Source organism: Coregonus clupeaformis, chromosome 33 (assembly GCF_020615455.1).
Source record: "Coregonus clupeaformis isolate EN_2021a chromosome 33, ASM2061545v1, whole genome shotgun sequence".
Classification (NCBI taxonomy): Eukaryota; Metazoa; Chordata; class Actinopteri; order Salmoniformes; family Salmonidae; genus Coregonus; species Coregonus clupeaformis.
In genome coordinates this window covers 12,938,483-12,966,198 of record NC_059224.1, presented here as the reverse complement: position 1 = coordinate 12,966,198, position 27,716 = coordinate 12,938,483, and the positions used below count along the sequence as shown (strand labels likewise).

Below are 27,716 nucleotides of genomic sequence, written 5' to 3'. Positions count from 1 at the left end.
CTGAACTCAACCCACTGAATAATTAAATACTTTTTTTGTAACCTTTAAATTTTTTAAGTACATTTTGAAAAAATGTAAGGTTGTCTTTACAGTTTGGCATTATCAAGTGTCTCAAGTGCCTGATGTGAACGCATATTCGCTTTCAAATCAGACACTGCTGCACCTCCACCTAAGACTTACCCCACATCAATGTTTTACCAGTGTTTTATGTTAAATGTCCTGTGACATTATAAAGAATGTCTTCTGACCTCTTTCTCTCTCCCTCTCTCAATTTCACTAGGTTCTCCTTTCCAAGGCCATCCCGGTGTGCTTTCTGTAGCCCCCCCAGCTCCCATGCCTCCCCCCATGTCCATGGGCTGTGGCCCCCCCTCTTTAGGTGGAGGCCCCCCCTCCCTGGGTGCCCCTATGCCTCCTCCCCCTCCCGGCCCCCCTCCCCCCTCGGCAGGTGCTCCCCCGCCTCCCCTGCCTCCACCGCTGCCCATGGGTGGAGGGGGACAGGGTGAGGAGGCTCCCGCCCCAACGGGACTCGCCGCCATGATCGCTGGAGCCAAACTGCGCCGCGTCAATAGAGTAAGATGCCAATCAAACCAATCACAATGTAACATAACATATCACATGGACTTACCCTCTGTGATCTACAGTATAGACACAGACTATCTATTGATACCTCCATAGACATTGGGATGTCAGAGCATCCTATGGGGGTTTATAAAGACGTAATGAGCTTTATAGTAGTGACGATATGGCAAAGGCAAACATACTGCGTGTGTATCTCAATAGTCTAAAGCAGTGGTCACCAACCGGTCCATCTTCAAGGTATTCCTAGTCAATCACCAAACATTTCTGTAGACAAGCCAATGATAAAGGCTTGCACTCCTTTTTTTTATTGTGTTGTGCTGTTGGTGGTAGGTGGACTTGATTCAGACGCCCTGCGCACCGGGTAAGCAAAGTGTTCCCATTTTTAACCTTTTAATTTGTCTGAAAAGACAAACTCCGCCTTACCGGGTGACCGGGAGATCTGTGGCTAAATCGAGTTCGCCTACTGCGCTGGCCAATCGGATAGCTCAAATCACCCGTGCCTACAGCTTCCAGCAAAGTTTGATACTGGCTTACATGAGATTTCATAACTTTTTTAAACCATGGAAACGTCTAGGAGCAACAATGACTCAGCTGCGAAGTGGTAGGCCACATAAGCTCACATTTCCATGGCCGAGCAGCCGCACACAAGCCTAAGATCACCATGTGCAAGGCCAAGCGTCGGCTGGAGTAGTGTAAAGCTCGCCGCCATAGGACTCTGGAGCAGTGGAAAGGCGTTGCCAAGAGAACGCTACCTTCCCAAATGCATAGTAACAACTCTAAAGTTTGGTGGAGGAGGAATAATAGTCTGGGGCTGTTTTTCATGGTTCGGGCTAGGCCCCTTAGTTCCAGTGAAGGGAAATCTTAACGCTACAGCATACAATGACATTCTAGACGATTCTGTGCTTCCAACTTTGTGGCAACAGTTTGGGGAAGGGCCTTTCCTGTTTCAGCATGACAATGCCCCCGTGCACAAAGCGAGGTCCATACAGAAATGGTTTGTCAAGATCAGTGTGGAAGAACTTGACTGGCCTGCACAGAGCCCTGACCTCAACCCCATCGAACACTTTTGGGATGAATTGGAACGCAGACTGCGAGTCAGGCCTAAGCGTTCAACATCAGTGCCCGACCTCACTAATGCTGTTGTGGCTGAATGGAAGCAAGTCCCCGCAGCAATGTTTCAACATCTAGTGGAAAGCCTTCCCAGAAGAGTGGAGGCTGTTATAGCAGCAAAGGGGGGACCAACTCCATATTAATGCCCATGATTTTGGAATGAGATGTTTGACGATCACATACTTTTGTCCATGTAGTGTAAAAGTGTTTAGAAACATATTATATTCTTATTTAAAATATAAGTGACTCCAAAATGACACCATACATTATTTACCATTCATTTCTATTGGGCACAAAATAATCTGAAACAAAACCAAAACAAACAGCAAATGCATCCAACAAACTTGTAGTCACAAGCTTGCGTGCTATGAATGTGGGCTCAAATACTTAACTTTTTACTACTTTAATACACATACAAATGAATTTGTCCCAATACTTTTGCTCCCCTAAAATGAGGGGACTATGTACAGAAAGTGCTGTAATTTCTAAACGGTTCACCCGATATGGATGAAAATACCCTCAAATTAAAGCTGACAGTCTGCACTTTAACTACATAGTCATTGTTTGATTTCGAATCCAAACTTTTGGAGTATAGAGCCAAAAGAAGAAACAATGCTTCACTGTCCCAATAATTACAGAGGGCACTATAATTCATATCATAGGCCTAATAGTACTGTAGAGCTCTTTTATTATTGGTTTCAGGTATGTTATGCCAAGGCCAGAGTGACAACCAACAGTACGGCAGGCCCCCAGGGCCAGGACTGAGCAGCCCAGCAGCTAGGGATTGCCTAAATAGGTATCTCCCCTGACGTGTTTTCAATACAGACTCCTTTTGTCGTACAGTATTCCATATAAGGCATCCAGACCTTATGAAAGTTGCACAGTATACCTTTAACTCTGTAATAAATCAAATGTGATAGTGATACATAACTTGACATTTCTGCCATCCATTGTGACATTATGGGAGGATAACCAACCTTCCATTAATGGCAATGTGTCACGCCCTGGCTCTGGGGACTCTTTATGTTGAGCCAGGGTGTTAGTTCCTATGTTTAGTTGTTCTATGTGTTTATTCTAGATCGTTTAGATCTATGTTGTGAGGTGGTTCCCAATCAGAGGCAGCTGTAGCTCGTTGTCTCTGATTGGGAACCATACTTAGGCAGCCTGTTTTGCACAGTTGATTGTGGGATCTTGTTCTGTATAGGTTTGTGTTGGTGAACCTTTAGACTTCACGTATCGTTTTGTTGTTTTGTTGTTGGTGTAAAGTACTCATTAAAAGATGTACGCCTATCACGCTGCGCCTTGGTCCGCTGTTTATAACAAATCGTGACAGAAGATCCCACCAAAATAGGACCAAGCAGCATGTGCAGGAGCAAACGCCGGGTATGGAACAGGAGGTTACTCTGGTAGATGTCCTCCTCGGTTGGGGGAGAATCACGGAGGAGGAGGCCGTCCGCTACCGGAGGGCGATGAGGGAGGATGCCCAGGCAGGAGAGGAGAAGCGGCGCCAACGGGGCTGCTGGAGGCAGCTACAGGGCGAGTTTGCGGACTAGGAGAGGAGGCCACCAGGTTACGGGGGCCATTGGTCATGAGGGGGAAGGAGAGTGTAGAGGCACGGCGAGAGGTACTGGGGTGTGTTACCAGTCCGGTCCGGCCCGTTCCTGATCCCCGCACAAGGCCAGTGGTGTGTGTTCCCAGTACGGTCCGGCCTGTTCCTGTCTCTCGCACCAAGCCTGTGGTGCGTGTCGCCAGCCCGGTCCGGCCTGTTCCTGCTCCCCGCACCAAGCCTGTGGTGCGCGTCGCCAGCCCGGTCCGGCCTGTTCCTGCTCCCCGCACCAAGCCTGTGGTCCGCGTCGCCAGCCCGGTCTGGCCTGTTCCTGCCCCTCGCACCAAGCCTGTGGTGCGCGTCGCCAGCCCGGTCCGGCCCGTTTCTGCTCCCCGCACCAAGCCTGTGGTGCGCGTCGCCAGCCCAGTCCGGCCTGTTCCTGCTCCCCGCACCAAGCCAGTGGTGCGCGTCGTCAGCCCGGTCCGGCCCGTTCCTGCTCCCCGCACAAAGCCAGTGGTGCACGTCGCCAGCCCGGTTCGGCCTGTTCCTGCTCCCCGCACCAAGCCAGTGGTGCGCGTCGTCAGCCCGGTCCGGCCCGTTCCTGCTCCCCGCACCAAGCCAGTGGTGCGCGTCGTCAGTCCGGCACGGCCCGTGCCTGTTCCACCGGTGCCTGGTCCGGCACCGGTCAGCTGCTCCACTCCGGAGCAAGAGCAATCTGCTCCACCGGTGTCCAGTCCAGCTCCGGCCAGCGGGACCAGACCAGGGGCGCTACGGGGGGTAGCGAGAGAGTGGTGGTCACGCCCGGAGCCGGATCCACCTCCGAGGCGGAATGCCCACCCGGCCCCTCCCCTGTTGTGTTTGGTTGGCGCGGTCGCAGTCCGCGCCTTTGGGGGGGGGTACTGTCACGCCCTGGCTCTGGGGACTCTTAAATGTTGAGCCAGGGTGTGGACTTGTTATGTTTAGTTTTCATTGGGTCTGTTCTAGATCGTTCATATCTATGTTGGCCAGGGTGGTTCCCAATCAGAGACAGCTGTAGCTCGTTGTCTCTGATTGGGGCCCATACCTAGGCAGCCTTTTGGCACTTTAGTATTGTGGGATCTTGTTCTGTATAGGTTTGTGTTGGTGAACCTTTAGACTTCACGTATCGTTTTGTTGTTGGTGTAAAGTACTCATTAAAAGATGTACGCCTATCACGCTGCGCCTTGGTCCGCTTCATCATCTAACGACGATCGTGACACAATGCATTTCTTAGCCAATATAAATGCTAGGTTACACAGTTTCTTCTGATAACAGTCTCCAGTATCAACATTTCCAAGCAAACAAAAACATGGAGAAGGAAGAATCTGTAGACATGCTGAGATAAAAGTACATACTCTTTACCAGAATTCATCCAGTCTTCACAAGAGCATAACATATGCAAATATGTCCCCTTTTGTGTTTTACACCTGTAGTAGAGGAATTACATTTCTGAGTGCATGATATTCAGTTTCACTGGCAAACGTTCTATGGATGCTCTTAAACTGCAGTAATTTATGTCTGAGATTATATGAATATGACAGGGCATTCTAACATACAGTGGGGAAAAAAAGTATTTAGTCAGCCACCAATTGTGCAAGTTCTCCCACTTAAAAAGATGAGAGAGGCCTGTAATTTCCATCATAGGTACACGTCAACTATGACAGACAAATTGAGGGAAAAAAATCCAGAAAATCACAATGTAGGATTTTTTATGAATTTATTTGCAAATTATGGTGGAAAATAAGTATTTGGTCACCTACAAACAAGCAAGATTTCTGGCTCTCACAGACCTGTAACTTCTTCTTTAAGAGGCTCCTCTGTCCTCCACTCGTTACCTGTATTAATGGCACCTGTTTGAACTTGTTATCAGTATAAAAGACACCTGTCCACAACCTCAAACAGTCACACTCCAAACTCCACTATGGCCAAGACCAAAGAGCTGTCAAAGGACACCAGAAACAAAATTGTAGACCTGCACCAGGCTGGGAAGACTGAATCTGCAATAGGTAAGCAGCTTGGTTTGAAGAAATCAACTGTGGGAGCAATTATTAGGAAATGGAAGACATACAAGACCACTGATAATCTCCCTCGATCTGGGGCTCCACGCAAGATCTCACCCCGTGGGGTCAAAATGATAACAAGAACGGTGAGCAAAAATCCCAGAACCACACGGGGGGACCTAGTGAATGACCTGCAGAGAGCTGGGACCAAAGTAACAAAGCCTACCATCAGTAACACACTACGCCGCCAGGGACTCAAATCCTGCAGTGCAAGACGTGTCCCCCTGCTTAAGCAAGTACATGTCCAGGCCCGTCTGAAGTTTGCTAGAGTGCATTTGGATGATCCAGAAGAGGATTGGGAGAATGTCATATGGTCAGATGAAACCAAAATATAACTTTTTGGTAAAAACTCAACTCGTCGTGTTTGGAGGACAAAGAATGCTGAGTTGCATCCAAAGAACACCATACCTACTGTGAAGCATGGGGGTGGAAACATCATGCTTTGGGGCTGTTTTTCTGCAAAGGGACCAGGACGACTGATCCGTTTAAAGGAAAGAATGAATGGGGCCATGTATTGTGAGATTTTGAGTGAAAACCTCCTTCCATCAGCAAGGGCATTGAAGATGAAACATGGCTGGGTCTTTCAGCATGACAATGATCCCAAACACACCACCCGGGCAACGAAGGAGTGGCTTCGTAAGAAGCATTTCAAGGTCCTGGAGTGGCCTAGCCAGTCTCCAGATCTCAACCCCATAGAAAATCTTTGGAGGGAGTTGAAAGTCCGTGTTGCCCAGCGACAGCCCCAAAACATCACTGCTCTAGAGGAGATCTGCATGGAGGAATGGGCCAAAATACCAGCAACAGTGTGTGAAAACCTTGTGAAGACTTACAGAAAACGTTTGACCTGTGTCATTGCCAACAAAGGGTATATAACAAAGTATTGAGAAACTTTTGTTATTGACCAAATACTTTTTTTCCACCATAATTTGCAAATAAATGTATTAAAAATCCTACAATGTGATTTTCTGGAAATAAAATTCTCATTTTGTCTGTCATAGTTGACGTGTACCTATGATGAAAATTACAGGCCTCTCTCATCTTTTTAAGTGGGAGAACTTGCACAATTGGTGGCTGACTAAATACTTTTTCCCCCCACTGTATCTGTATCCATTCATCATCATCAATAGTGTCTCCCAGGTCTTCCTCATATTTTTGTTTGACATGTTTTGTGTCATCGGGAAAAGCCTATATCAACCCTTTATACAGTTTGGATTGGAAATCAACTTTAGAGGTTTGTCAGACTGCCTTAAAATAGTTTCAATCTTTGAAGCTTCTGGCTTGTCCAGTGTTTGCTGCTTAGAGAGAATAGAATGTTGTATCTGCAAAAGTTCACAGACTGGTCTTCCCTGATTGCCTGACCCTGCTGAGACCCCTGTCACCATCTGCTCCTGCTCAGATGAGGCATGACAAAGAATGACCTTGGTGTACATTTATACATTGATTCTATTCTTGGATAACATAATGGTTCAATAATAGAAATGACCATCAACTCAAGATGGAACTTTGTATCCATTCACTGGTTGTTAAAATATCATTCAAAATTCACCTGAGCTCTGTAGACTGGTCTTCCCTGGCTGTCTGACCCTGCTGGGACACCTGTCATCATCTGGTCCTGCTAAGACATGATGAGCATAGTGTTGTGTACTGACTGTGACCATGACAGTGAAACCCGTAGAGCTGTTTATAACGTGTCAGTGTGAAAAGTAGGGAATTAGCTAGGGAAACTGACAGATCAATTATGTTACATTGCTATACTGACTCACATTGAGCTGTCAAAAGATGTCAGAATATCGGTCTTCAATCGTTTGGCTGCTGGTTTCATCGTTTGATTCAAATCTAGTGTGATTGAGGCAAAAATAATAGCTAAAGTCAGTGAGCTAGGTAACGTTAGTCAACTTTTGGCTAGATCTAATTGTACAGTGCATTCGGAAAGTATTTAGAACCCTTGACGTTTTCCACATTTTGTTACGCTACAGCCTTATTATAAAATTGATTAAATCGTTTTTTTCCCTCATCAATCTACACACAATACCCCATAATGGCAAGCAAAAACTGAAATATCACATTTACATAAGTATTCAGACCCTTTACTCAGTACTTTGTTGAAGCACCTTTGGCAGCGATTACAGCCTCGATTCTTCTTGGGTATGACACTACAAGCTTGGCACACCTGTATTTGGGGAGTTTCTCCCATTCTTCTCTGCAGATCCTCTCAAGCTCTGTCAGGTTAGATGGGGAGCGTCGCTGCACAGCTATTTTCAGGTCTCTCCAGATATGTTAGATCGGGTTCAAGTCTGGTGGGGCCACTCAAGGACATTCAGAGACTTGTCCCAAAGCCACTCCTGCGTTGTCTTGGTTGTGTGCTTAGGGTCGTTGTCCTGTTGGAAGGTGAACCTTCGCCCCAGTCTGAGGTCCTGAGCACTCTGGAGCAGGTTTTCATCAAGGATCTCTCTGTACTTTGCTCCATTCATCTTTCCCTCGATCCTGACTAGTCTCCTAGTCCCTGCCACGGAAAATCATTCACACAGCATGATGCTGCCACCACCATGCTTCCCCGTAGGGATGGTATTGGCCAGGTGATGAGCGGTGCCAGGTTTCCTCCAGACATGACGCTTGGCATTCAGGCCAAAGAGTTCAATCTTGGTTTCATCAGACCAGATAATCTTGTTTCTCATGGTCTGAGAGTCCTTTAGGTGCCTTTTGGCATACTCCAAGCATTCTGTCATGTGCCTTTTACTGAGGAGTGGCTTCCGTCTGGCCACTCTACGATAAAGGCCTTATTGGTGGAGTGCTGCAGAGATGGTTGTCCTTCTGGAAGGTTCTCCCATCTCCACAGAGGAACTCTGGAGCTCTGTCAGAGTGACCATCAGGTTCTTGGTCACCTCCCTGACCAAGGCCCTTCTCCCCCGATTGCTCAGTTTGGCCGGGTAGCCAGCTCTAGGAAGGGTCTTGGTGGTTCCAAACTTCTTCCATTTAAGAATGATGGAGGCCACTGTGTTCTTGGGGACCTTCAATGCTGCAGACATTTTTTGGTACCCTTCCCCAGATCTGTGCCTCGACACAAGTCTGTCTCGGAGCTCTACGGACAATTCCTCGACCTCATGGCTTGGATTTTGCTATAACATGCACTGTCAACTGTGGGACCATATATAGACAGGTGTGTGCCTTTCCAAATCATGTCCAATCAATTGAATTTACCACAGGTGGACTGCATTGAAGTTGCAGAAACATCTCAAGGATGATCAATTGAAACAGGATGCACCTGAGCTCAATGTCGAGTCTCATAGCAAATGGTCTGAATACTTATGTAAATAAGGTATTTCTGTTTTTTATTTTTAATAATTGGCAAAAAATTCTAAAAACCTGTTTTCGCTTTCTCAATATTTGGTATTGTGTGTAGATTGATGAGGATAAAAAAAGAATAAGGTTGTAATGTAACAAAATGTGTAAAAAGTGAAGGGGTCTGAATACTTTCTGAATGCACTTTAAATCAACTGGCAAAAATGTGCCAAGTTAATTTACTTCTGTTGAAACGGGACAAAACAAAGGCTACAAAACATTACATACACACAACAGCTGTTAGATACTGCTACCTGACAGATAGCTTGAGCTGAACTGGCTGTGGTAGTTAGTAGCTAACTAACTAGCTAGGTCATACACTTCAGACAGAACCTCAGTCGAGAGGGGATGAAACATGTAATGCATTAGCTAACGTTACATGTCAGTTACACTACTAACTCAGCACTGGGAATAAATCATTTTTTATGTTAACACAAACAGCAGTTACCTTGCCAGCTACATCAGTCAAATTAGGAGTAGCCAGTTTCTGCTCTGCTTGCTTTTACAACTTGGAGAAAAAGCACATTACACACAGACAACAGCTGCCTCTGTTCGTATGCTCTGTGGTGTCCGCAGGGTCCTATATCCAGCTGTCTGATACCGCCAAACAGCCTACCCGACCGCTCTAAGGCGTCCGCATGGTCCTAAAGCACACTGATGCCGTTTTTTGCAATTATAAAACTGGCGGGGCCAAAAATGGTGCGACTCGAGTTTCGCCATGAGGTGGAAGACGGTGTCCCCTCTCTCTGGGCAGTCTCACTGGAGGAAAGGAAGGAGCGAGCAGGGACCGTGAGAGGCGGATCCTCTGCTTCTCTCTCTCTCCCGCCGCTGAGACTAATGCCGTGTTCAAAACAACTGGGAACTCAGAATAAAACGAGATCTGACTGGGAAAAATCGTTTTGAACAGTCATCCAACTGAAGTCATGATTTTACTTCTATTTTTTTTCGAGTTCCCAGTTGTCTTGAAATCACCATGACCGTCAGATGCAGGTATCATCAGTCCAGTAAAATAAAAAAGCACATTATTTGCAAATTATTTCAATTTATACTCAGCTGTGCCTCGCAAGTGCTACACTAATTGATCTATTTTGTTATCAACGCTCGAGTTTTGAAATATAATATGGTCTGAGAAGAACAATATTGGCAGGCCAAGCATAGAGCCAATATGCTGTGATAATGTAGTAGGCCTACTGCACAAACCCCATTCTTACAGAACTGTTTTTATGAGGTTAATGTTAAAAAATGTAAGTCATGAGCGGTAAATCTCGGCTTGCTTTTTGACTGAGAAAAGTGATCTTGACTCAGAAAAGGTTGGTGACCACTGGTCTAAAGTCACCTTCTCTCCTCCTCTTCTTTCCTTCATCTGCACTGATCTCAACATAGGATAGGTGAAAGCACAATGTTCACCAAGCCCAGCTCTTTCATATCAGTGGAGATTAAATAGGTTAAGGAGGCCCCTTTAGACCATTAACTTGTTCTCCCCCCTTACAACTAGGTTACATAACACACTCTCTGGTCTATCCTCTCCTACCATACTGTGTCTCTCTCTCTCTTCTCTCTACAGCCTGAGGACTCTAACTCTTCAGGATCAGGGACCAAAAACGAAGCCAACCGGACGAGTGGCGGCAGTGGGGGACTGATGGAGGAGATGAACGCTCTGCTGGCGCGAAGGTCAGAGCATAGAGTTAGAAACACTAGAGCAGGCATTCCTATTCAGAGCATAGAGTTAGAACTAGAGGTCTGCGCGGGACTGATTTATTCATCCCGCTCCCACCCACACCCTCAGTTTTTCATACCGCACCCGCCCACACCCACTGGCTTTCTGTCCGACTCCTACCCGCTACAGCAAGAACTGGTCCCGAACCCAACTGCAGTCCTGCAATGTTATTTTAGGCGTATGTGACGCAACTCACTTGGCAGCCATGGTCGCAGCGATGATGCGCCCTATAGGCAATATCAAAATGCGCAAAAATAACCTAAGAAATTGATTTAATTAACAGAGATTCTCACGTAGTCCATTATATTAGGCTATCTGTATTACTGGTCTATATCAGCCAATAGGCTAGACGTGGTTTGAAGAGAGCAGAGTTGGAGAGACTTGCACTTTCTAATTAGCTACGTTTTATAGCCTACCTTTTAGGAGTGGGACAATTTTCAGACAGAGACAAATATGAGTGATCAATATTTATTTCTAGGCAATGTAGTAAACTATAGCCTAATCATATTTATGAAGTACATTTCCTTGGAAAGATAACTTTCCCGTGCTTCTCTGCCCATGCATAGGCTACTGAACTTGAAGCAGCAAGAATGATGAGTGGACACTTGCACTTCTTTTGAGCTACTTTTTGCATATAGGATATAGCCTACCTTTTAGGAGGACAATATGCAGGCACATACATGGGTAATCAATATTTATTGAAAATTAAAAGGCGCAATGCTCGCTCACCATAGTAGCCTAAGCACACATTGCGCCTTTTCTTTTCCAATGATAACATTTTTGGATTGCACCTCGACTCACGTTGGTTGAGCGCCCTCCACTGTTTTGCATTATCAATATTTATTTACAGACACTGTAGTAAACTATAGTCTAATAATTTTTAACTTAATTTCCTTGGGAAGATAACTGCCACATGACTCTCAGTCCATGCATAGGCAGCCCACTCTATAGAGCCCCACAGTGGAGGTGTCACAACACCCATAAAACCTAGCAGTCAAACAGGGAAATGGTTCCATTAATTTTAGAAACACTTCAAATAAGGGCTGTGTTTCGTGTAGGCTTACCCTGGCGTGACGTTTTGATAACCATGTAAATTTCTCTCGGACAAGGTGACTTTTATCAATATATTCTGCTCTATTTACTCTCAGATTCGAAAATGCTAATTAGTATCAAAGTAGTCATCATGCAAGACTACAAATCCCTGCAAGCTCCTGCACTTCATCTCTAGCTGACACTGTTGCCAACAGGTATTGTGTCAATTTAAAACTTGCACAAGACTGTTCACAGAATTGTCAATTTAAAGAAATGTAGCTAATTTATTCATTACTAAATGTAGCGAACATTAGATAGTTAATCCAGAGATTCTTACCTTTGCCTCGATTCGGTAGTCTCGTCCAGATCTTCATGGCATTTGTAGTTCTTTATGATAACCACATTAGCAGCTAATTAGCATTACATTTTGGGGGAGTAAATACAGGTGAATATATTGATAAAAGTCACCTTGTCCTAGAGAGATTTACACGGTTATCAAAACGTCACGCCAGGGTAAGCCTACACGAAACACAGCCCATATTTTAAGCCTTTCTAAAATCCCCAATGGGAAAAATGAATGGTGGAAAAACGATTGGAACCATTTCCTTGTTTGACCACTAGGTTTTATGGGTATTATGACTCATACTGTGGTACTCTATTTAATTGAGACCACACATATACTAGGCCCACTTGATCTTGCACGCCCAACTAGGAAAGGAGAGGTAGGCTACTTAACATGAAGCAGCGAATTCTGAGTGTGTGAATAATGCAACAAAGATATGCTTTTAATACAATAGGTATTCTAACGTATACAAAGCAGAAAGACGAACGTTTCCAAATAATCTGCAGGACAACAGAAATATTTTCATCCCAAAGTCGCCTGTCTGACCACCCGCTCCCAACCACAGCATGAAAAATGCTGACAGCGCCGCAATGATCTCTATCTGGACCCGCAGGTCCCACAGGAATGTAGCCCTCTTGTTAGAACAACAGACATTTCTATTCAAAATAATGTCTAGTCATATGTGGAGTGGACATGTTGAATGTACAACTTTGATATCAAACTGAATGAGGCTCTGACTTGAGGCTTCTTCTTGCCCCAGAAGGAAAGCAGCATCAGAGAAGCCTGAAGACAACCAAAACGTGGGTGATGCTAACTGATGATAAAACACTGACTTATGACTATTTTACCTTTATGACTCACTTCTCCTTAGTTGACCTCAATATCTTTCTCCTGTTGTTTTGCAGGATGACCCCAATGGGTCCCCTTCACCCGGCATCAGGGGTGGACAGAACGCCACAGGTACTCCAGTCATATACAGTATATATATATATATATATATATATACATTTACATTTTTGTAATTTAGCAGACGCGACTTACAATTAGTGCATTCATCTTAAGATAGCTAGGTGAGACAACCACATATCACAGTCATAACAGGCACATTTTCCCTCAGTAAAGTAGTTATCAGCAAAGTCAGTGCCAGTAGGAAAAGACTAGTTATTTAAGATCCTCCTTGAAGAGGTAGGGTTTCAGACGTATACAACACAAATACACCACAATATATACACTACACAAGAATACCACAATATATACTATATACCACAATATATATATATATACAGTTGAAGTCGGAAGTTTACATACACCTTAGCCAAATACATTTAAACTCAGTTTTTCACAATTCCTGACATTCAATCGTCCCGTGTAGCTCAGTTGGTAGAGCATGGTGCTTGCAACGCCAGGGTTGTGGGTTCGATTCCAATGGGGGTCAGTATGAAAAATTTATGCACTCAAATTTAAGTCGCTCTGGATAAAAGTGTCTGCTAAATGACTAAAAAAATAAATAGTAAAAATTCCCTGTTTTAGGTTAGTTAGGATCACCACTTTATTTTAAGAATGTGAAATGTCAGAATAATAGTAGAGAGAATTATTTATTTCAGCTTTTATTTATTTCATAACATTCCCAGTGGGTCAGAAGTTTACATACACTCAATTAGTATTTGGTAGCATTGCCTTTAAATTGTTTAACTTGGGTCAAACATTTCGGGTAGCCTTCCACAAGCTTCTCACAATAAGTTGGGTGAATTTTGGCCCATTCCTCCTGACAGAGCTGGTGTAACTGAGTCAGGTTTGTAGGTCTCCTTGCTCGCACATGCTTTTTCAGTTCTGCCAACAAATTTTCTATAGGATTGAGGTCAGGGCTTTGTGATGGCCACTCCAATACCTTAACTTTGTTGTCCTTAAGCCATTTTGCCACAACTTTGGAAGTACGCTTGGGGTTTTTGCGAGCAAGCTTTAACTTTCTGACTGATGTCTTGAGATGTTGCTTCAATATATCCACATAATTTTCCTTCCTCATGATGCCATCTATTTTGTGAAGTGCACCAGTCCCTCCTGCAGCAAAGCACCCCCACAGCATGATGTTGCCACCCCCGTGCTTCACAGTTGGGATGGTGTTCTTCGGCTTGCAAACAACCCCCTTTTTCCTCCAAACATAACAATGGTCATTATGGCCAAACAGTTCTATTTTTGTTTCATCAGACCAGAGGACATTGCTCCAAAAAGTACGATCTTTGTCCCCATGTGAAGTTGCAAACCGTAGTCTGGCTTTTTTATGGCGGTTTTGGAGCAGTGGTTTCTTCCTTGCTGAGTGGCCTTTCAGGTTATGTCGATATAGGACTTGTTTTACTGTGGATATAGATACTTTTGTACCTGTTTCCTCCAGCATCTTCACAAGGTCCTTTGCTGTTGTTCTGGGATTGATTTGCACTTTTCGCACCAAAGTACGTTCATCTCTAGGAGACAGAACGCGTCTCCTTCCTGAGCGGTATGACGGCTGCGTGGTCCCATGGTGTTTATACTTGCGTACTATTGTTTGTACAGATGAACGTGGTACCTTCAGCCGTTTGGAAATTGCTCCCAATGATGAACCAGACTTGTGGAGGTCTACAATTTCTTTTTCTGAGGTCTTGGCTGATTTCTTTTTATTTTCCCATGATGTCAAGCAAAGAGGCGCTGAGTTTGAATGTAGGCCTTGAAATACATCCACAGGTACACCTCCAATTGACTCAAATAATGTCAATTAGCCTATCAGAAGCTTCTAAAGCCATGACATCATTTTCTGGAAGTTTCCAAGCTGTTTAAAGGCACAGTCAACTTAGTGTATGTAAACTTCTGACCCACTGGAATTGTGATACAGTAAATTATAAGTGAAATAATCTGTCTGTAAACAATTGTTGGAAAGATTACGTGTGTCATGCAGAAAGTAGATGTCCTAACCGACCTGCCAAAACTATAGTTTGTTAACAAGAAATGTGTGGAATGGTTGAAAAACGAGTTTTAATGACTCCAACCTAAGTGTATGTAAACTTCCGACTTCAACTGTATGTACATGTACAATTGACATGTTGAGGTAAGGTTTTTCTTCCCCTTACCCCTGTCTTCTCTACTCCTTCCACTCTCAGATGGCGTGAAGAAGCCGTGGGACAGAGCCAACTCTGCAGAGAGGTCATCACTGGTATCAAGGTGAGAACCTGAGGGACTAAGTCAGTCTGCCAACTAAGGTCTTAAACTTAGGTTATGTAATCAAGAGATTGGCTGGTTAACTGTGTAAAGGACTGTACACATTTCTCTCTGTACACTTAATGCCTTATTTTTCTCTTGCATGTTCACTCTCTGTGCATTTGTAAAATATATATATTGAGATACTATGTTATGTGTGTAAGTGTGAGAGTGTTTTCCTTGGTTTCTGTAGGGTACGACCTGTGGGGAGTAGCAGTGACACAGATGCCTTAGACTTTGACAGAATGAAGCAGGTAAAGAGCCCTACAGTCAATCATTGGCACATACACTTTGTGAATATGAAAACATATACCTGTTATGATTAACTTTTTGTTCATGAAACAGGAAATCTTGGAAGAAGTTTTTCGTGAATTGCACAAGGTGAAGGATGAGATCATTGATGGTACGTTATATCTCTGAGTTCCTCATTCACCTCATCCAAGAATGTGTTGATAGGAAATGTACTGCCTGTGGATAATATCTCTATAGTAGGTAGTTCACTACACTTATGTTTGGAACTTACCAAATTAGGTTGTTATTGGTAGAGAAGGAGAAGTGAGACATGTTATCCACCAGATGGCACCAGAGACAGAGATATTGAAAGTAATACTGCTGATATACTAGAGTTGGTCTCTGACAGGACAGCACCTCTTATGTCCATAACAAGACCGGTAACACTCCTCTTGTGTCTTCACTCTCTTCCAGTCATTAGACAAGAACTGAGCAGAATCAGCACGACATAATCTTTCATATGACCCTACCTTTTGGAACCATCGTCCCCACGGCAAATACTGCCGTTTTCTGAGGAGGCAAGGAGAGGATCGAGGCCCGAACTACAACCATTTATTTATTCTACGTTGCTGTGATGTTGAAGCAACGAGACAATGTTGCTGTAACACAACAGGAACATTTTGTTCACGTTACGTTTGGAAGAATGGGATGGATGGAGGACACTCTCGCACTGATTTTTTCTGTTTCTCTGCTCTTGTTTTTCTCTCTTTTTTTATTTCTCTATCTGTCCATCGGTAACCAATGTTTGCTGTTTTGTTTCCAGTCTTGAAGGAAACAATTATGAAATTCAATTAAGTAACATCTTCTTTTTTTAGGAGTTTTTATTTATAAAAATGTTGGCATTATTATTACTATCATTGTCATTAATATTACTATTATTTTTATTATTGTAGATGTAATTTTATTTTTATTTAACCTTTATTTAACCAGGTAAGCAAGCCAGTTGAGAACAAGTTCTCATTTACAACTGCGACCTGGCCAAGATAAAGCAAAGCAGTGCGATAAAAACAACAACAACACAGTTACATATGGTGTGAATATAAGTAGTAGTAGTTTTAGTGACGACAATAGTAACAAAATAATAATGATAATGACACTGATGATAATGATAATGATAATGATGAAAATAATAATTGCACATCATTTTATGTCAGCCTTTTTATTTTTTATATTGTTATTTTTTTCCCTTTTGATTTTATTTTAAAATACAATTATAAGCACATACGGATTTCTTTCTCATGACCTGACCTCAACATTTTCAAAATAGTTTTGTATCCTTTTCGCCAACAGTTGTGTGTGTGTGTGTGTGTGTGTGTGTGTGTGTGTAATCACTGACTGAAAGATTTTTAAAAATAGGTCTTGAACCTGAAAGGGAGGGTGGTATATAACTATCGCTCTTTGGATATTGCAATCTTATGAACAAAAAATACATTAATACACCAGAGTATGTGTGATTATGTTGTTAATAAAATGTTTATTGGCTGCAACGATATGGTGAAGTATAGTTCATTTTATTATTTCCTTTTATGACCAAGTGCTTCCTGGTAAAAAAAAAAAAAAACTGCTTTGATTTAGTGTTTATTCACAAGTATTCACTTAGTCAGACTGTGTATTCATACACTATGGGCCACTATGAACATAATTTGACCTATCTGTTCCTTTTAACATATCTCTGTTTTAGTCATACTTTCTAACAACACATAACACTATCCTGTGGCATATTCATTGGGGATCAATTTAGAGAATTGATAAGTATAGGGTTGAATGATTCCCTACATGACGGAGAACCCCATCTGTACTAGTCCATACACTTCTATCTGACTTTCTGTAACATGGCTTTGAACCCTCCTGATATTAATAAACTCATCAGTCAGTATGCAGGACATGTAATGCAGATGCATAACTGCATCACAAGAGGTGATACACAACTGTCTGGATTGAGAGGTATTTTGTCCCCTTGAGTATAGTGACACCTAGAGGTCAGATTAGGAGGACGCTAAAAGACCAGATATATAGGAACAAAAGACAACTGCAATATATCCATCACTACGTAAGGTAATATTAAACATTCAACAAGCCTATGAAACTGTATGAAATACACCCAATGGATTAGATCGGCCTAATGCCACCAGACCACATATAAATCTCGCGATGTTTGTGGTGTCGGAATTGGTTGTGTGGGACGGAGTTATTTGTGTTATCAGAGAGGAAAAGGCGAAGCGACAGTGTTTACTCCACCCAAAATCTGTCCACAAAGTGAGGAATTTTTTTATGGAGGTCAAGAGAGTGTTGAATTTAGACAACAAAAAATGTAATTGCTGATTTGATCGAATATAAGTTCCGTCATGATTAGATTGTTACGAATGCACTGGTATAAGTGGACGCAAGTGTCATATCGGAGTTGTTCACACGTGTATATGCCCTCTCATTGGCTAGAATGGTCCCACCTGATCTAGCCTCCTCCCATCTTTCAGGACATGTATTTTCATTGTTAGAGCGGTCACACGACTATCTTCTCAATATAATTGACGCTCAATATACTGCGTATCGAAGAGGGAGAGAACAGGAGCAGGGGGTGTGTTTGTGGGGCAAAGGAACACAACACAGCACAGGTGGGTGAGAAGCAAGCTGGTAGAATTCAATATGGCATCCGGCGATACGCTGTATATTGAGGCGGACGGCTCGGAGATGCCGGCCGAAATAGTGGAGTTGCAGGAGATAGAGGTGGAAACTATCGAGACTACAGTGGTCGGGGGAGACGACGACGACCAGCCGATGATAGCACTTCAGCCGCTGGCATCAGAGGACCCGAATTCGATCCACCACCACCATCAAGAAGTGATCCTAGTGCAGACAAGAGAGGAAGTTGTTGGCGGGGATGATTCAGATATGCATGCGGACGGGGGTTACGAGGATCAAATCCTCATCCCCGTCCCAGCACCCGGCGTGGAAGACGAGTACATCGAACAGACTCTGGTGACTGTAACAGGGAAAAACTCGGTGGGTCGGATGAAGAGAGGGGTAGGCGGCAGTTGCAAAAAAACTAACAAAAAGAGCTATTTGGGTGCTGCAGAACCAAGCGGTAGAAAATGGGAACAGAAGCAGGTACAAATAAAGACTCTGGAGGGGGAATTCTCTGTTACAATGTGGGCTTCGGGTAAGTGGTCGGTTCTATCTAATGTTACTGTAGCTAACTAGCTATGCTTGGTAGTTAACTTGTGCAAGACACTTGCCAAGAGGCCTTGTTGCAGGGCGTAGTCCTTTTGCACCAGTCTATTTCCTCGGGTAGATCGTCAGGCCACTTTCGGGATCACTTTTAGAAGTTTCCGTTGCAGAAATGCGTGTCAGTTAGATTGAAATGTTTTTGTTTTGAAGGGAGGCCATGTTTTTAGATGTTGCTGGGCGCCGCCATGTTCCCCAAGAAGCAGTATGGCCGGGCGAAGATGGCGGCGGTTGGGGGAGCAAGCGCGCTGCTGGCTCCAGAGAGTAGGCCCCGATGGCGTAACTAGCTATTTTCTACTGCTAGTTAGTTAGGTGGCTTACATTAGCTATGCGTACGGCAGGCCAAATATATTGTCCAAATACGTTTATCTTTCTAGCTAACGTTACGCCCATTGACGCGTTTCGCCTGCATAGCTAACCAGCTAACGTTAACTACCAATTGTTTTTAACTGTTACAGATTTTACACGCGACAACTAGCTAGCGAGTTCTCAATCAAGTAGCTAGCTGGCTAGCAACACAAGCTAGTAAACGTTCTAAAGACGACCCTACACAGCTTGCATTGTACAGGCACTGTTTATCCGCATTTGGATTCAGCATGATTGATAAACATTATCCGTTCGCGTGCTAGGCTAGCTAGTAAGCCCATCATCCCGGTTTGTGGCTACCAAGATGCGACTAGCAGCAGAGCAAGAAACTATGTTGGCTGATAAACGGTGCAGGGGGATCAAGGTGATGCATGTTCATCATTATTTTAATCAGCAGCAATGATTGTATACATTGTATTGCTTCTGTTGGTAAAAACAAAGCCATACTACTAACGTTAACTACAATGTCTAGAAATATTGCTGCGGTGTTTTTTTGTATGGCTGTTTTCAAACTGCAATTTAGCCCAAAGGCCGGCAGATGGCGATGTTGAGTCGTTTCACCTTACCGTCCAAACGCATTGTATGCAGCCGGCAATACACTCACGGCCCCGTGGACCGTTTCGTACTGAAAACATTCTCCATTCAGGCTGCAACCGCCTTGATTTCCTCCATAACTATAGTTAATGGCACGAATTAGCAAAACGTACAATATGTTAAGAATTTGCTAAACGTATATTCTATGAATTCTAGCTAGGTGGCTAACATTATCAAGCTGGCTAACATTAGTTAGGCTAGTGGTTATGGTTAGGGTTAAGTTTAGGAGTTAGGTTAATGTTAGCTAGCATAGTTGCAAAGTAGCTTAAAAGTAGTAAGTACTTAAAGTTGCTAAAGTTGTCCGTGATGAGATTCAAACTCGCAACCTTTGGGTTGCTAGACGTTTGCATTATACACACACCCAACCACCCTACTTTCGTTTATGTGAGAACAATATTTTTTGTGAACAAATGTTTCATTTTGTCATTTATAATAAGGTTGGTAGCAACATGTGGAAATCTGTTGCAGCTCAAGTTGACTACAAAACCCACAATGCAATGCTCTCTATGAGCTGGCTAGCAAACATAGCTACACACAATACCATAGTCAATATCAGCATGTGAAGTAGCTAGTAGCTGTAAAATCGCCTAAACAAACTGCACTATCAATTTAGGAGTCTACAGTCTAACCATGTTCAACCGGCCAATTGATTTGTCTGAGTGGTCGATAAAAGACAGTACTGTGCAGCTGTCTTCATCGACCTGGCCAAGGCTTTCGACTCTGTCAACCACTGCATTCTTATTGGCAGACTAAATAGCCTTGGTTTCTCAAATGACTGCCGCACCTGGTTCACCAACTACTTCTCAGATAGAGTTCAATGTGTCAAATCGGAGGGTCTGTTGTCTGGACCTATGGCAGTCTCTATTGGGGTGCCACAGGGTTCAATTCTCGGGCCGACTCTTTTCTGTGTATATCAATGATGTCGCTCTTGCTGCTGGTGACTCAGATCCACCTCTACGCAGACGACACCATTTTGTATACATCTGGCCCTTCATTGGACACTGTGTTAACAAACCTCCAAACGAGCTTCAATGCCATACAACACTCCTTCCGTAGCCTCCAACTGCTCTTAACCACTAGTAAAGCTAAATGCATGCTTCAATCGAACGCTGCTGGCACCCGCCCACCCGACTCGAATTACTACTCTCGGCGAGTCTGACCTAGATATGTGGACAACTTCAAATACCTAGGTGTCTGGTTAGACTGTAAACTATCCTTCCAGACTCACATTAAGCATCTCCAATCCAAAGTTAAATCTAGAATCTGCTTCCTATTTCGCAACAAAGCCTCCTTCACTCATGCTGCCAAACATGCCCTCGTTAAACTGACTATCCTACCGATCCTTGACTTCGGCGATGTCATTTACAAAATAGCTTCCAACACTCTACTCAGCAAATTGGATGTAGTCTATCACAGTGGCATCCGTTTTGTCACCGAAGCCCCATATACTACCCACCACTGTGACCTATACGCTCTTGTTGGCTGGTCCTCACTACATTTTCGTCGCCAAACCCACTGGCTCCAGGTCATCTATAAATCACTGCTAGGCAAATCCCCGCCTTATCTTAGCTCATTGGTCACCATAGCAACACCCACCCGTAGTATGCGCTCCAGCAGGTATATCTTTGAAACGAAATGGCGCCGGAGAAGATGGCTGCCGTTTTACAGCCCTCTAACCAATTGTACTATTATGTGTGTTTTTCCGCGTTATTTGTAATTTATTTTGTACATAATGTTTCTGCCATCGTCTCTTATAACCAAAAAGAGCTTCTGGATATCAGGACAGCGATTACTCACCTCGTATTGGACAAATAATTTTTCTTCAGTGAGGCGGCCGCAAAGGATATCCTACAGACACCCGACAAGGCCCAAATCCTCGTCATTCGCATGAGGAAGAGACGGCGATATCGTGGACGTAGGTCGGGGTGCCTTGTAAGGATCCGACGGCGAGCGAGTAAACTGCCGCTCCCATCAATCCTATTAGCCAATCTTCAGTTATTGGAAAATAAATTGGATGACCTAAGATTACGGTTATCCTACCAACGGGACATTAAAAACTGTAATATCCTATGTTTCACCGAGTCGTGGCTGAACGACGACATGGATAACATACAGCTAGCGGGCTATACGCTACATCGGCAGGATAGAACGGCTGACTCCGGTAAGACAAGGGGTGGCGGTCTGTGTATATTTGTAAACAACAGCTGGTGCACAAAATCAAATACTAAGGAAGTCTCAAGGTTTTGCTCGCCTGAGGTAGAGTATCTTATGATAAGCTGTAGACCACACTATTTACCAAGAGGGTTTTCATCTATATTTTTCATAGCTGTCTATTTACCACCACAAACCAATGCTGGCATTAAGATTGCACTGAATGAGCTGTATAAGGCCATAAGTCAACAGGAAAACGCTCATCCAGAGGCAGCGCTCCTAGTGGCCGGGGACTTTAATGCAGGGAAACTTAAATCCGTTCTACCTAATTTCTACCAGCATGTTAAATGTGCAACCAGAGGAAAAAAAGTGGTCAGATGACGCAGATGCTAAGCTACAGGACTGTTTTGCTAGCACAGACTGGAACATGTTCCAGGATTCTTCAGATAGCATTGAGGAGTACACCACATCAGTCACTGGCTTCATCAATAAGTGCATCGATGATGTCGTCCCCACAGTGACCGTACGTACATACCCCAACCAGAAGCCATGGATTACAGGAAACATCCGCACTGAGCTAAAGGGTAGAGCTTCCGTTTTCAAGGAGCGGGACTCTAACCCGGACGCTTATAAGAAATCCCGCTATGCCCTCCGATGAACCATCAAACAGGCAAAGAGTCAATACAGGACTAAGATTGAATCGTACTACACTGGCTCTGACGCTCGTCGGATGTGGCAGGGCTTGAAAACTATTACAGACTACAAAGGGAAGCACAGCCGCGAGCTTCCCAGTGACACAAGCCTACCAGACGAGCTAAACCACTTCTATGCTCGCTTCGAGGCAAGCAACACTGAAGCATGCATGAGAGCACCAGCTGTTCCGGATGACTGTGATCACACTCTCCGTAGCCGATGTGAGTAAGACTTTTAAGCAGGTCAACATTCACAAGGCCGCAGGGCCAGGTGCCACAGAAGGACTTAGGAAAATTGCAATTTGCTCAGTACAGGGCAGCACGGCTGGCCCTTAGATGTACACAGAGAGCTAACATTCATATGGATGTCAATCTCTCCTGGCTTAAAGTGGAGGAGAGATTGACTTCATCACTACTTGTATTTGTGAGAGGTATTGACATGTTGAATGCACCGAGCTGTCTGTTTTGAACTACTGGCACACAGCATGCATACCCTACAAAACATGCCACCAGAGGTCTCTTCACAGTCCCAAAGTCCAGAACAGACTTTGGGAGGCGCACAGTACTACATAGAGCCATGACTACATGGAACTCTATTCCACATCAAGTAACTCATGCAAGCAGTAAAATTAGATTAAAAAAACATGAGAAGTACACCTTATGGAACAGCGGGGACTGTGAAGCAACACAAACATAGGCACAAACACATGCATACGAACATGATAACACACGCACTATACACACACGTACACATGGATTTTGTGTTGTAGATATGTGGTGGTAAAGTAGGTGCCTGAGGGCACACACTTAATGTGTTGTGAAATCTGTTGTGAATTTAATGTTAACATTTTATAACTGCCTTAATTTTGCTGGACCCCAGGAAGAGTAGCTGGTGCCTTAGCAGCAGCTAATTGTGATCCATAATAAATACAAATGAAATGACTCAATATCGCCATCAACTGGCCTTTGGGCAAACGATGTACCCCAGTCTTGTATGGCTATTTTCGGTTAAGTCCCTGCATTGTATCCTAGATGACAAAAAAGACATCGACCATGAGTCGGTTGTTGAAGAACAGATCATTGGGGAGAATTCCCCTCCGGACTACTCTGAATACATGACTGGGAAGAAGCTGCCCCCTGGAGGGATACCTGGCATCGACCTGTCAGACCCCAAACAGCTGGCAGAGTTTGCCAGGTCAGTGTCTATCTGCCTAAACTCACCTGTCCATCAAGGGTATGTACAGTGAACACACACACTAAAATAAATCCCCCTATTGCATAGCCTAAACTCTAACACACAAATCATTTCCACCTATGCTCTCTTGTAGCACACCTTGTAAATTGGTGTTTAGCAAGATGCCAGGATTTGTGGTTCTCTTCATGTTGCCTGCCTGTCTTGGAAGGCAGCACTCGATGAGGCAGCATTTCTGTAGTAGATGTCAGAGGTGTATATAGCCTAATCTCCTTCCTGAAGGGAGCGTTCAGGCCGGCTATTTCTGATGTTGTGTTCTTAGTTCCTTCAGTAACTCTGCTGGTCCCTATGGTCAGAACTCAGTGCGGTAAGTTCTAGAGTCCATTCTACGAGAGCCTTTATCTCTGAACACCGTCAACACACACACTGACACAGAGCACCTTAACACAGTGAAAGGAGGGAACCGGCTGTTGTCAGCGGTACTGGAACACTTGCATGGGTGCTAGTTTATATTCGCTGGTTAGGAATTGAACATGGTTAATTAGATTTTTTTATATGGATAACATATGATTTGAGTTATGTTCCCTGTGAATGCAATAGGCTGAAAGTTAACTCCATATCCAATGTTTTCTCAGGATGAAGCCGAGGAAGATAAAAGAAGACGACGCGCCCAGGACAATCGCCTGCCCTCATAAAGTAAGTAGTCTGTTTCCAACGGTTTTTTCCCCAACCCAGTAGGAGTGTTACGGTAAATGTATTCTTGAACAATTCGGGGACCTCTGTTCAGTCTGCATTGTGAACCCGAATGAATACATAAAAAATATATATACCAAATTAAAACACTAGGCCTGTAGGCTATGCCTACGCTGCGTTGTATGCCTCATGTGTAACCCTGAGCTGAAAAAACATTTCAGGCTATTCTGTTAAAACATCTAGAGCCTATGCATACGTTGTAATCAAAATTTGAATCTTAACTGGCGCATTTCAAACTGTCCTTTTGTGAGGCGCAGCCGGGAACTAGTTCTGTACGATGGCGAGTGGTGGGGTCAATAAATCAGGAGGATTCTCCATCATCGTTTAAATCTCCAGTTTGGGAACATTTTGTCTCATTTCTGCCGATATCACCCCAGTATTCCTACTACCGGAAGACGGAAACACAAAAATAATACAGCTTAGTCTCTCCTCTGCATTCAAGCAGCCCTTCACAGCTGATTCTGACCGGGCCAATGAAATTACAAGAGCGATGGGTATGTTTATAGCCGCAGATATGCGCCCATTCTCAGTGGTTGAGAAGAATCGGGGGTTTCAGCCACTCTATATAAGCAAGCTGAAGTTGTCAATGAACTGTTGCGCTTACTACAGATGGATGGACCTGCAGGGCTACAGAGAGCTACTTAACAGTGATAGCCCATCACATTAACCCAGAGTGGGAAATGAGAAGTACATGCTACAGACATGCCCCCTATATGAGACTCGCACAAGTGTGCATATTTTTCTCTTTGTAAGAAAACATTATAGCATAGGCCTATACAATTTCTGAGCCATGTTTACATATTGATTTCACATGGATATTGCACTTTATTTTAGTGTTGACTAATTGTGTTTTCATTTAAGAAAATGCCAAATGTTGGTATTCCTATATGTGCTCTCATCAGGTGATCATACATTAAGACATACATTAAGAGCACCTTCCTAATATTGAGTTGGTGAGCAGTTGTTTGGGGTTAACTGCCTTACTCAAGGGCAGAACGGCAGATTTTTACACCTTGCCGGTTCAGGGATTCGAACCAGAGACCTTTCGGTTACTGGCCCAACGCTCTTAACCGCTTAGCTACCTGCCGCCTGTATTAGGTGTACTTAATGTTTTGTACACATTGTATATGGAATCAGGTATACCAACACTTTGGATGTTTTTTTAACTACATTAACTGTTAGCATTTAATTTTCCTGCTGTACCGAACCGTGACCCCAAAACTGCAATACGTACCGAACCGTGGATTTGGTGAACCGTTGCACCCAGTCTACCTCTTTCCCAGTACATCTATACCTGACGAACATGACAGTGCTCTTTGTCTCCTTGGAACCATGGCTCGATAACTGAACTCTCTCCGTCAGGGCTGCACTAAGATGTTCAGGGACAACTCAGCGATGAGGAAGCATCTCCACACCCACGGGCCTCGTGTGCACGTCTGTGCCGAGTGTGGCAAGGCCTTCGTAGAGAGTTCCAAACTCAAACGCCACCAACTCGTTCACACAGGGGAGAAACCCTTCCAGGTACGCACCTGCACACACACACTCAGAAACTCATTCCCACAAAGGAGAAACCCTGCCAAGCACATTGTATTTGACACTGTATACCTAGGTGTACTAAAACTGGTTTCTCAGTAGTCTAATATGCTGTTTTATCTGAATGTTTACAACAGGTAAACCACTATGCATATAAACCACCACGAGGTTTGTTCACAAATTTACCACGGCAAAGTTTTAAAATAAGAGTCCCTTAACTTGTTGGTCTGCATACATTTCGCTTGGAGAATGACGCAAAAAGATGAATGCATGTAGAGTAACTGCACACGTTTACCATTTGCTCCTATATCCTAATACACCTCCTGTCCTCTTGTCCATCCATGGTCTCCTTCCTGTGAGCAGTGTACATTTGAGGGCTGTGGGAAGAGGTTTTCGCTGGACTTCAACTTGCGCACACACGTTCGTATCCACACCGGAGACCGGCCCTACGTATGCCCCTTCGACGGCTGCAATAAGAAGTTTGCCCAGTCAACCAACCTCAAGTCTCACATCCTCACACACGCCAAAGCCAAAAACAACCAATAAGAGCCCTCAGACCTGCCCCAAGTCCCACCCCGACAGCAGCATCTTAACGATGCCACACGTCAAACCTCCTTTGAAAGAAGGAAATTGTTGATAAATACTTTTCTCCTATTGGGTGGCTGAAGAACAGTGACACTATTCAAAAAGATGAAACCCCTCTCCCAACCTCCCATCTCTCCTCCCTTCATAGCGGCTTCATGTTTATTGCCAGAAATATGGAACTCATTGACTAACATCAGAGACTATTCTTTCTACCATGGAGCTGCATGAGAGAGGGAGCAATCTGGCTGTTTTTCCACATTCAGCACAGCTTTTAATTTTCTATTTCTCCAAGTGTGCATATTGTACACTTATTTTGGGACATGTTCAGTAAGACAATTGGATTATTATGATTTCTTTCCCCTGAGTATTTAGATCCACTTTCTGTATGATAGTCCTGGCAAGACATGATATGATAGTCCTGACGAGACGTGCTATGATAGTCCTGACAAGACGTGAGTTACTGTACCGTCACATTGCTTAAAAAATTATTTTCTGTAAAAAGTTTTGTTGGTTGGCATCTTCATCTTTACTTTTGGTTGTATTGCTTCTAACCATTAAATAATATTGTATACTTGTATTGTATGGCTGTATTGAAATGATGTAGACCGTGATAGAGGTGTGATTTTTAAATTGTTAACCAATTTAACTTTTAGTCATGAGTTGCTTTATCTTTTTTATGGATTGTCCCCTTTGCTGAGAAATATGTCCCTGCCGTTGATTCACTGCGAGCCTGTCTATTCTAATACTGAAACGCATTAAATGAAATCGCCAGCGTGACCATCAGTTTCTTTGTTAGAATGTAATGTACAGGCGTCGTAAACCATGACATTTCTTTGTTGATATTTACACCCATGCATTTCAATGGCCCACAATAAAAAGGTCATCCCAAATCTGTTTTTTACCACTCATTTCTAGGGCTGATGTGAGGGTGGAGTGTTAAAAATCAAATCAAATTGTATTGGTCACATGCGCCGAATACAACAGGTGCAGACATTACAGTGAAATGCTTACTTACAGCCCTTAACCAACAGTGCATTTATTTTTAACAAAAAAAGTAAAAATAAAACAACAACAAAAAAAGTGAGAAAAAAAGAGCAGAAATAAAATAACAGTATGGAGGCTATATATACAGGGGGGTACCGGTGCAGAGTCAATGTGCGGGGGCACCGGCTAGTTGAGATAGTTGAAGTAATATGTACATGTGGGTAGAGTTAAAGTGACTATGCATAAATAATTAACAGAGTAGCAGCAGCGTAAAAGGATGGGGTGGGGGCAGTGCAAATAGTCCGAGTAGCCATGATTAGCTGTTCAGGAGTCTTATGGCTTGGGGGTAGAAGCTGTTGAGAAGTCTTTTGGACCTAGACTTGG

General features: G+C 43.7%; 2 protein-coding genes across 9 annotated transcripts in view; both read left to right on the top strand.

Moving 5' to 3' along the window:
- The window catches only part of LOC121548689 (ena/VASP-like protein), a 29,962-nt gene extending 13,818 nt beyond the window's left edge, over positions 1-16,144 (top strand). For 2 of the 4 annotated variants that reach the window (XM_045210068.1, XM_045210066.1), the window contains exons 5-12: positions 281-570; positions 10,217-10,323; positions 12,508-12,544; positions 12,650-12,704; positions 14,873-14,933; positions 15,163-15,223; positions 15,315-15,372; positions 15,675-16,144. In XM_045210068.1, coding sequence (XP_045066003.1) covers positions 281-570; positions 10,217-10,323; positions 12,508-12,544; positions 12,650-12,704; positions 14,873-14,933; positions 15,163-15,223; positions 15,315-15,372; positions 15,675-15,712 — 707 coding nt within the window. In that variant the 3' untranslated portion in view covers positions 15,713-16,144. Of the gene's footprint in view, positions 1-280; positions 571-10,216; positions 10,324-12,504; positions 12,545-12,649; positions 12,705-14,872; positions 14,934-15,162; positions 15,224-15,314; positions 15,373-15,674 lie in introns of all 4 variants that reach the window. The other 2 variants (XM_045210067.1, XM_045210065.1) reach the window with 1 other exon arrangement.
- A 1,550-nt stretch (positions 16,145-17,694) lies between these two features.
- Positions 17,695-27,238, top strand: LOC121548688 (transcriptional repressor protein YY1). 5 transcript variants are annotated; one of them, XM_041860209.2, is made up of 6 exons: positions 17,695-18,417; positions 23,318-23,519; positions 23,800-23,844; positions 24,113-24,173; positions 25,593-25,751; positions 26,127-27,238. In XM_041860209.2, exons 1-6 carry the CDS (start codon positions 17,904-17,906, stop codon positions 26,307-26,309), a joined length of 1,164 nt encoding a protein of 387 aa, XP_041716143.1. In that variant the 5' UTR covers positions 17,695-17,903; the 3' UTR covers positions 26,310-27,238. The 5 variants fall into 5 exon arrangements, with proteins under 5 accessions (XP_041716143.1, XP_041716144.1, XP_041716146.1 ...); XM_041860210.2 differs by having other exon boundaries at positions 17,696-18,417; positions 23,330-23,519; XM_041860212.2 differs by lacking the exon at positions 23,800-23,844 and having other exon boundaries at positions 17,696-18,417.
- Positions 27,239-27,716: the final 478 nt, after the last annotated feature.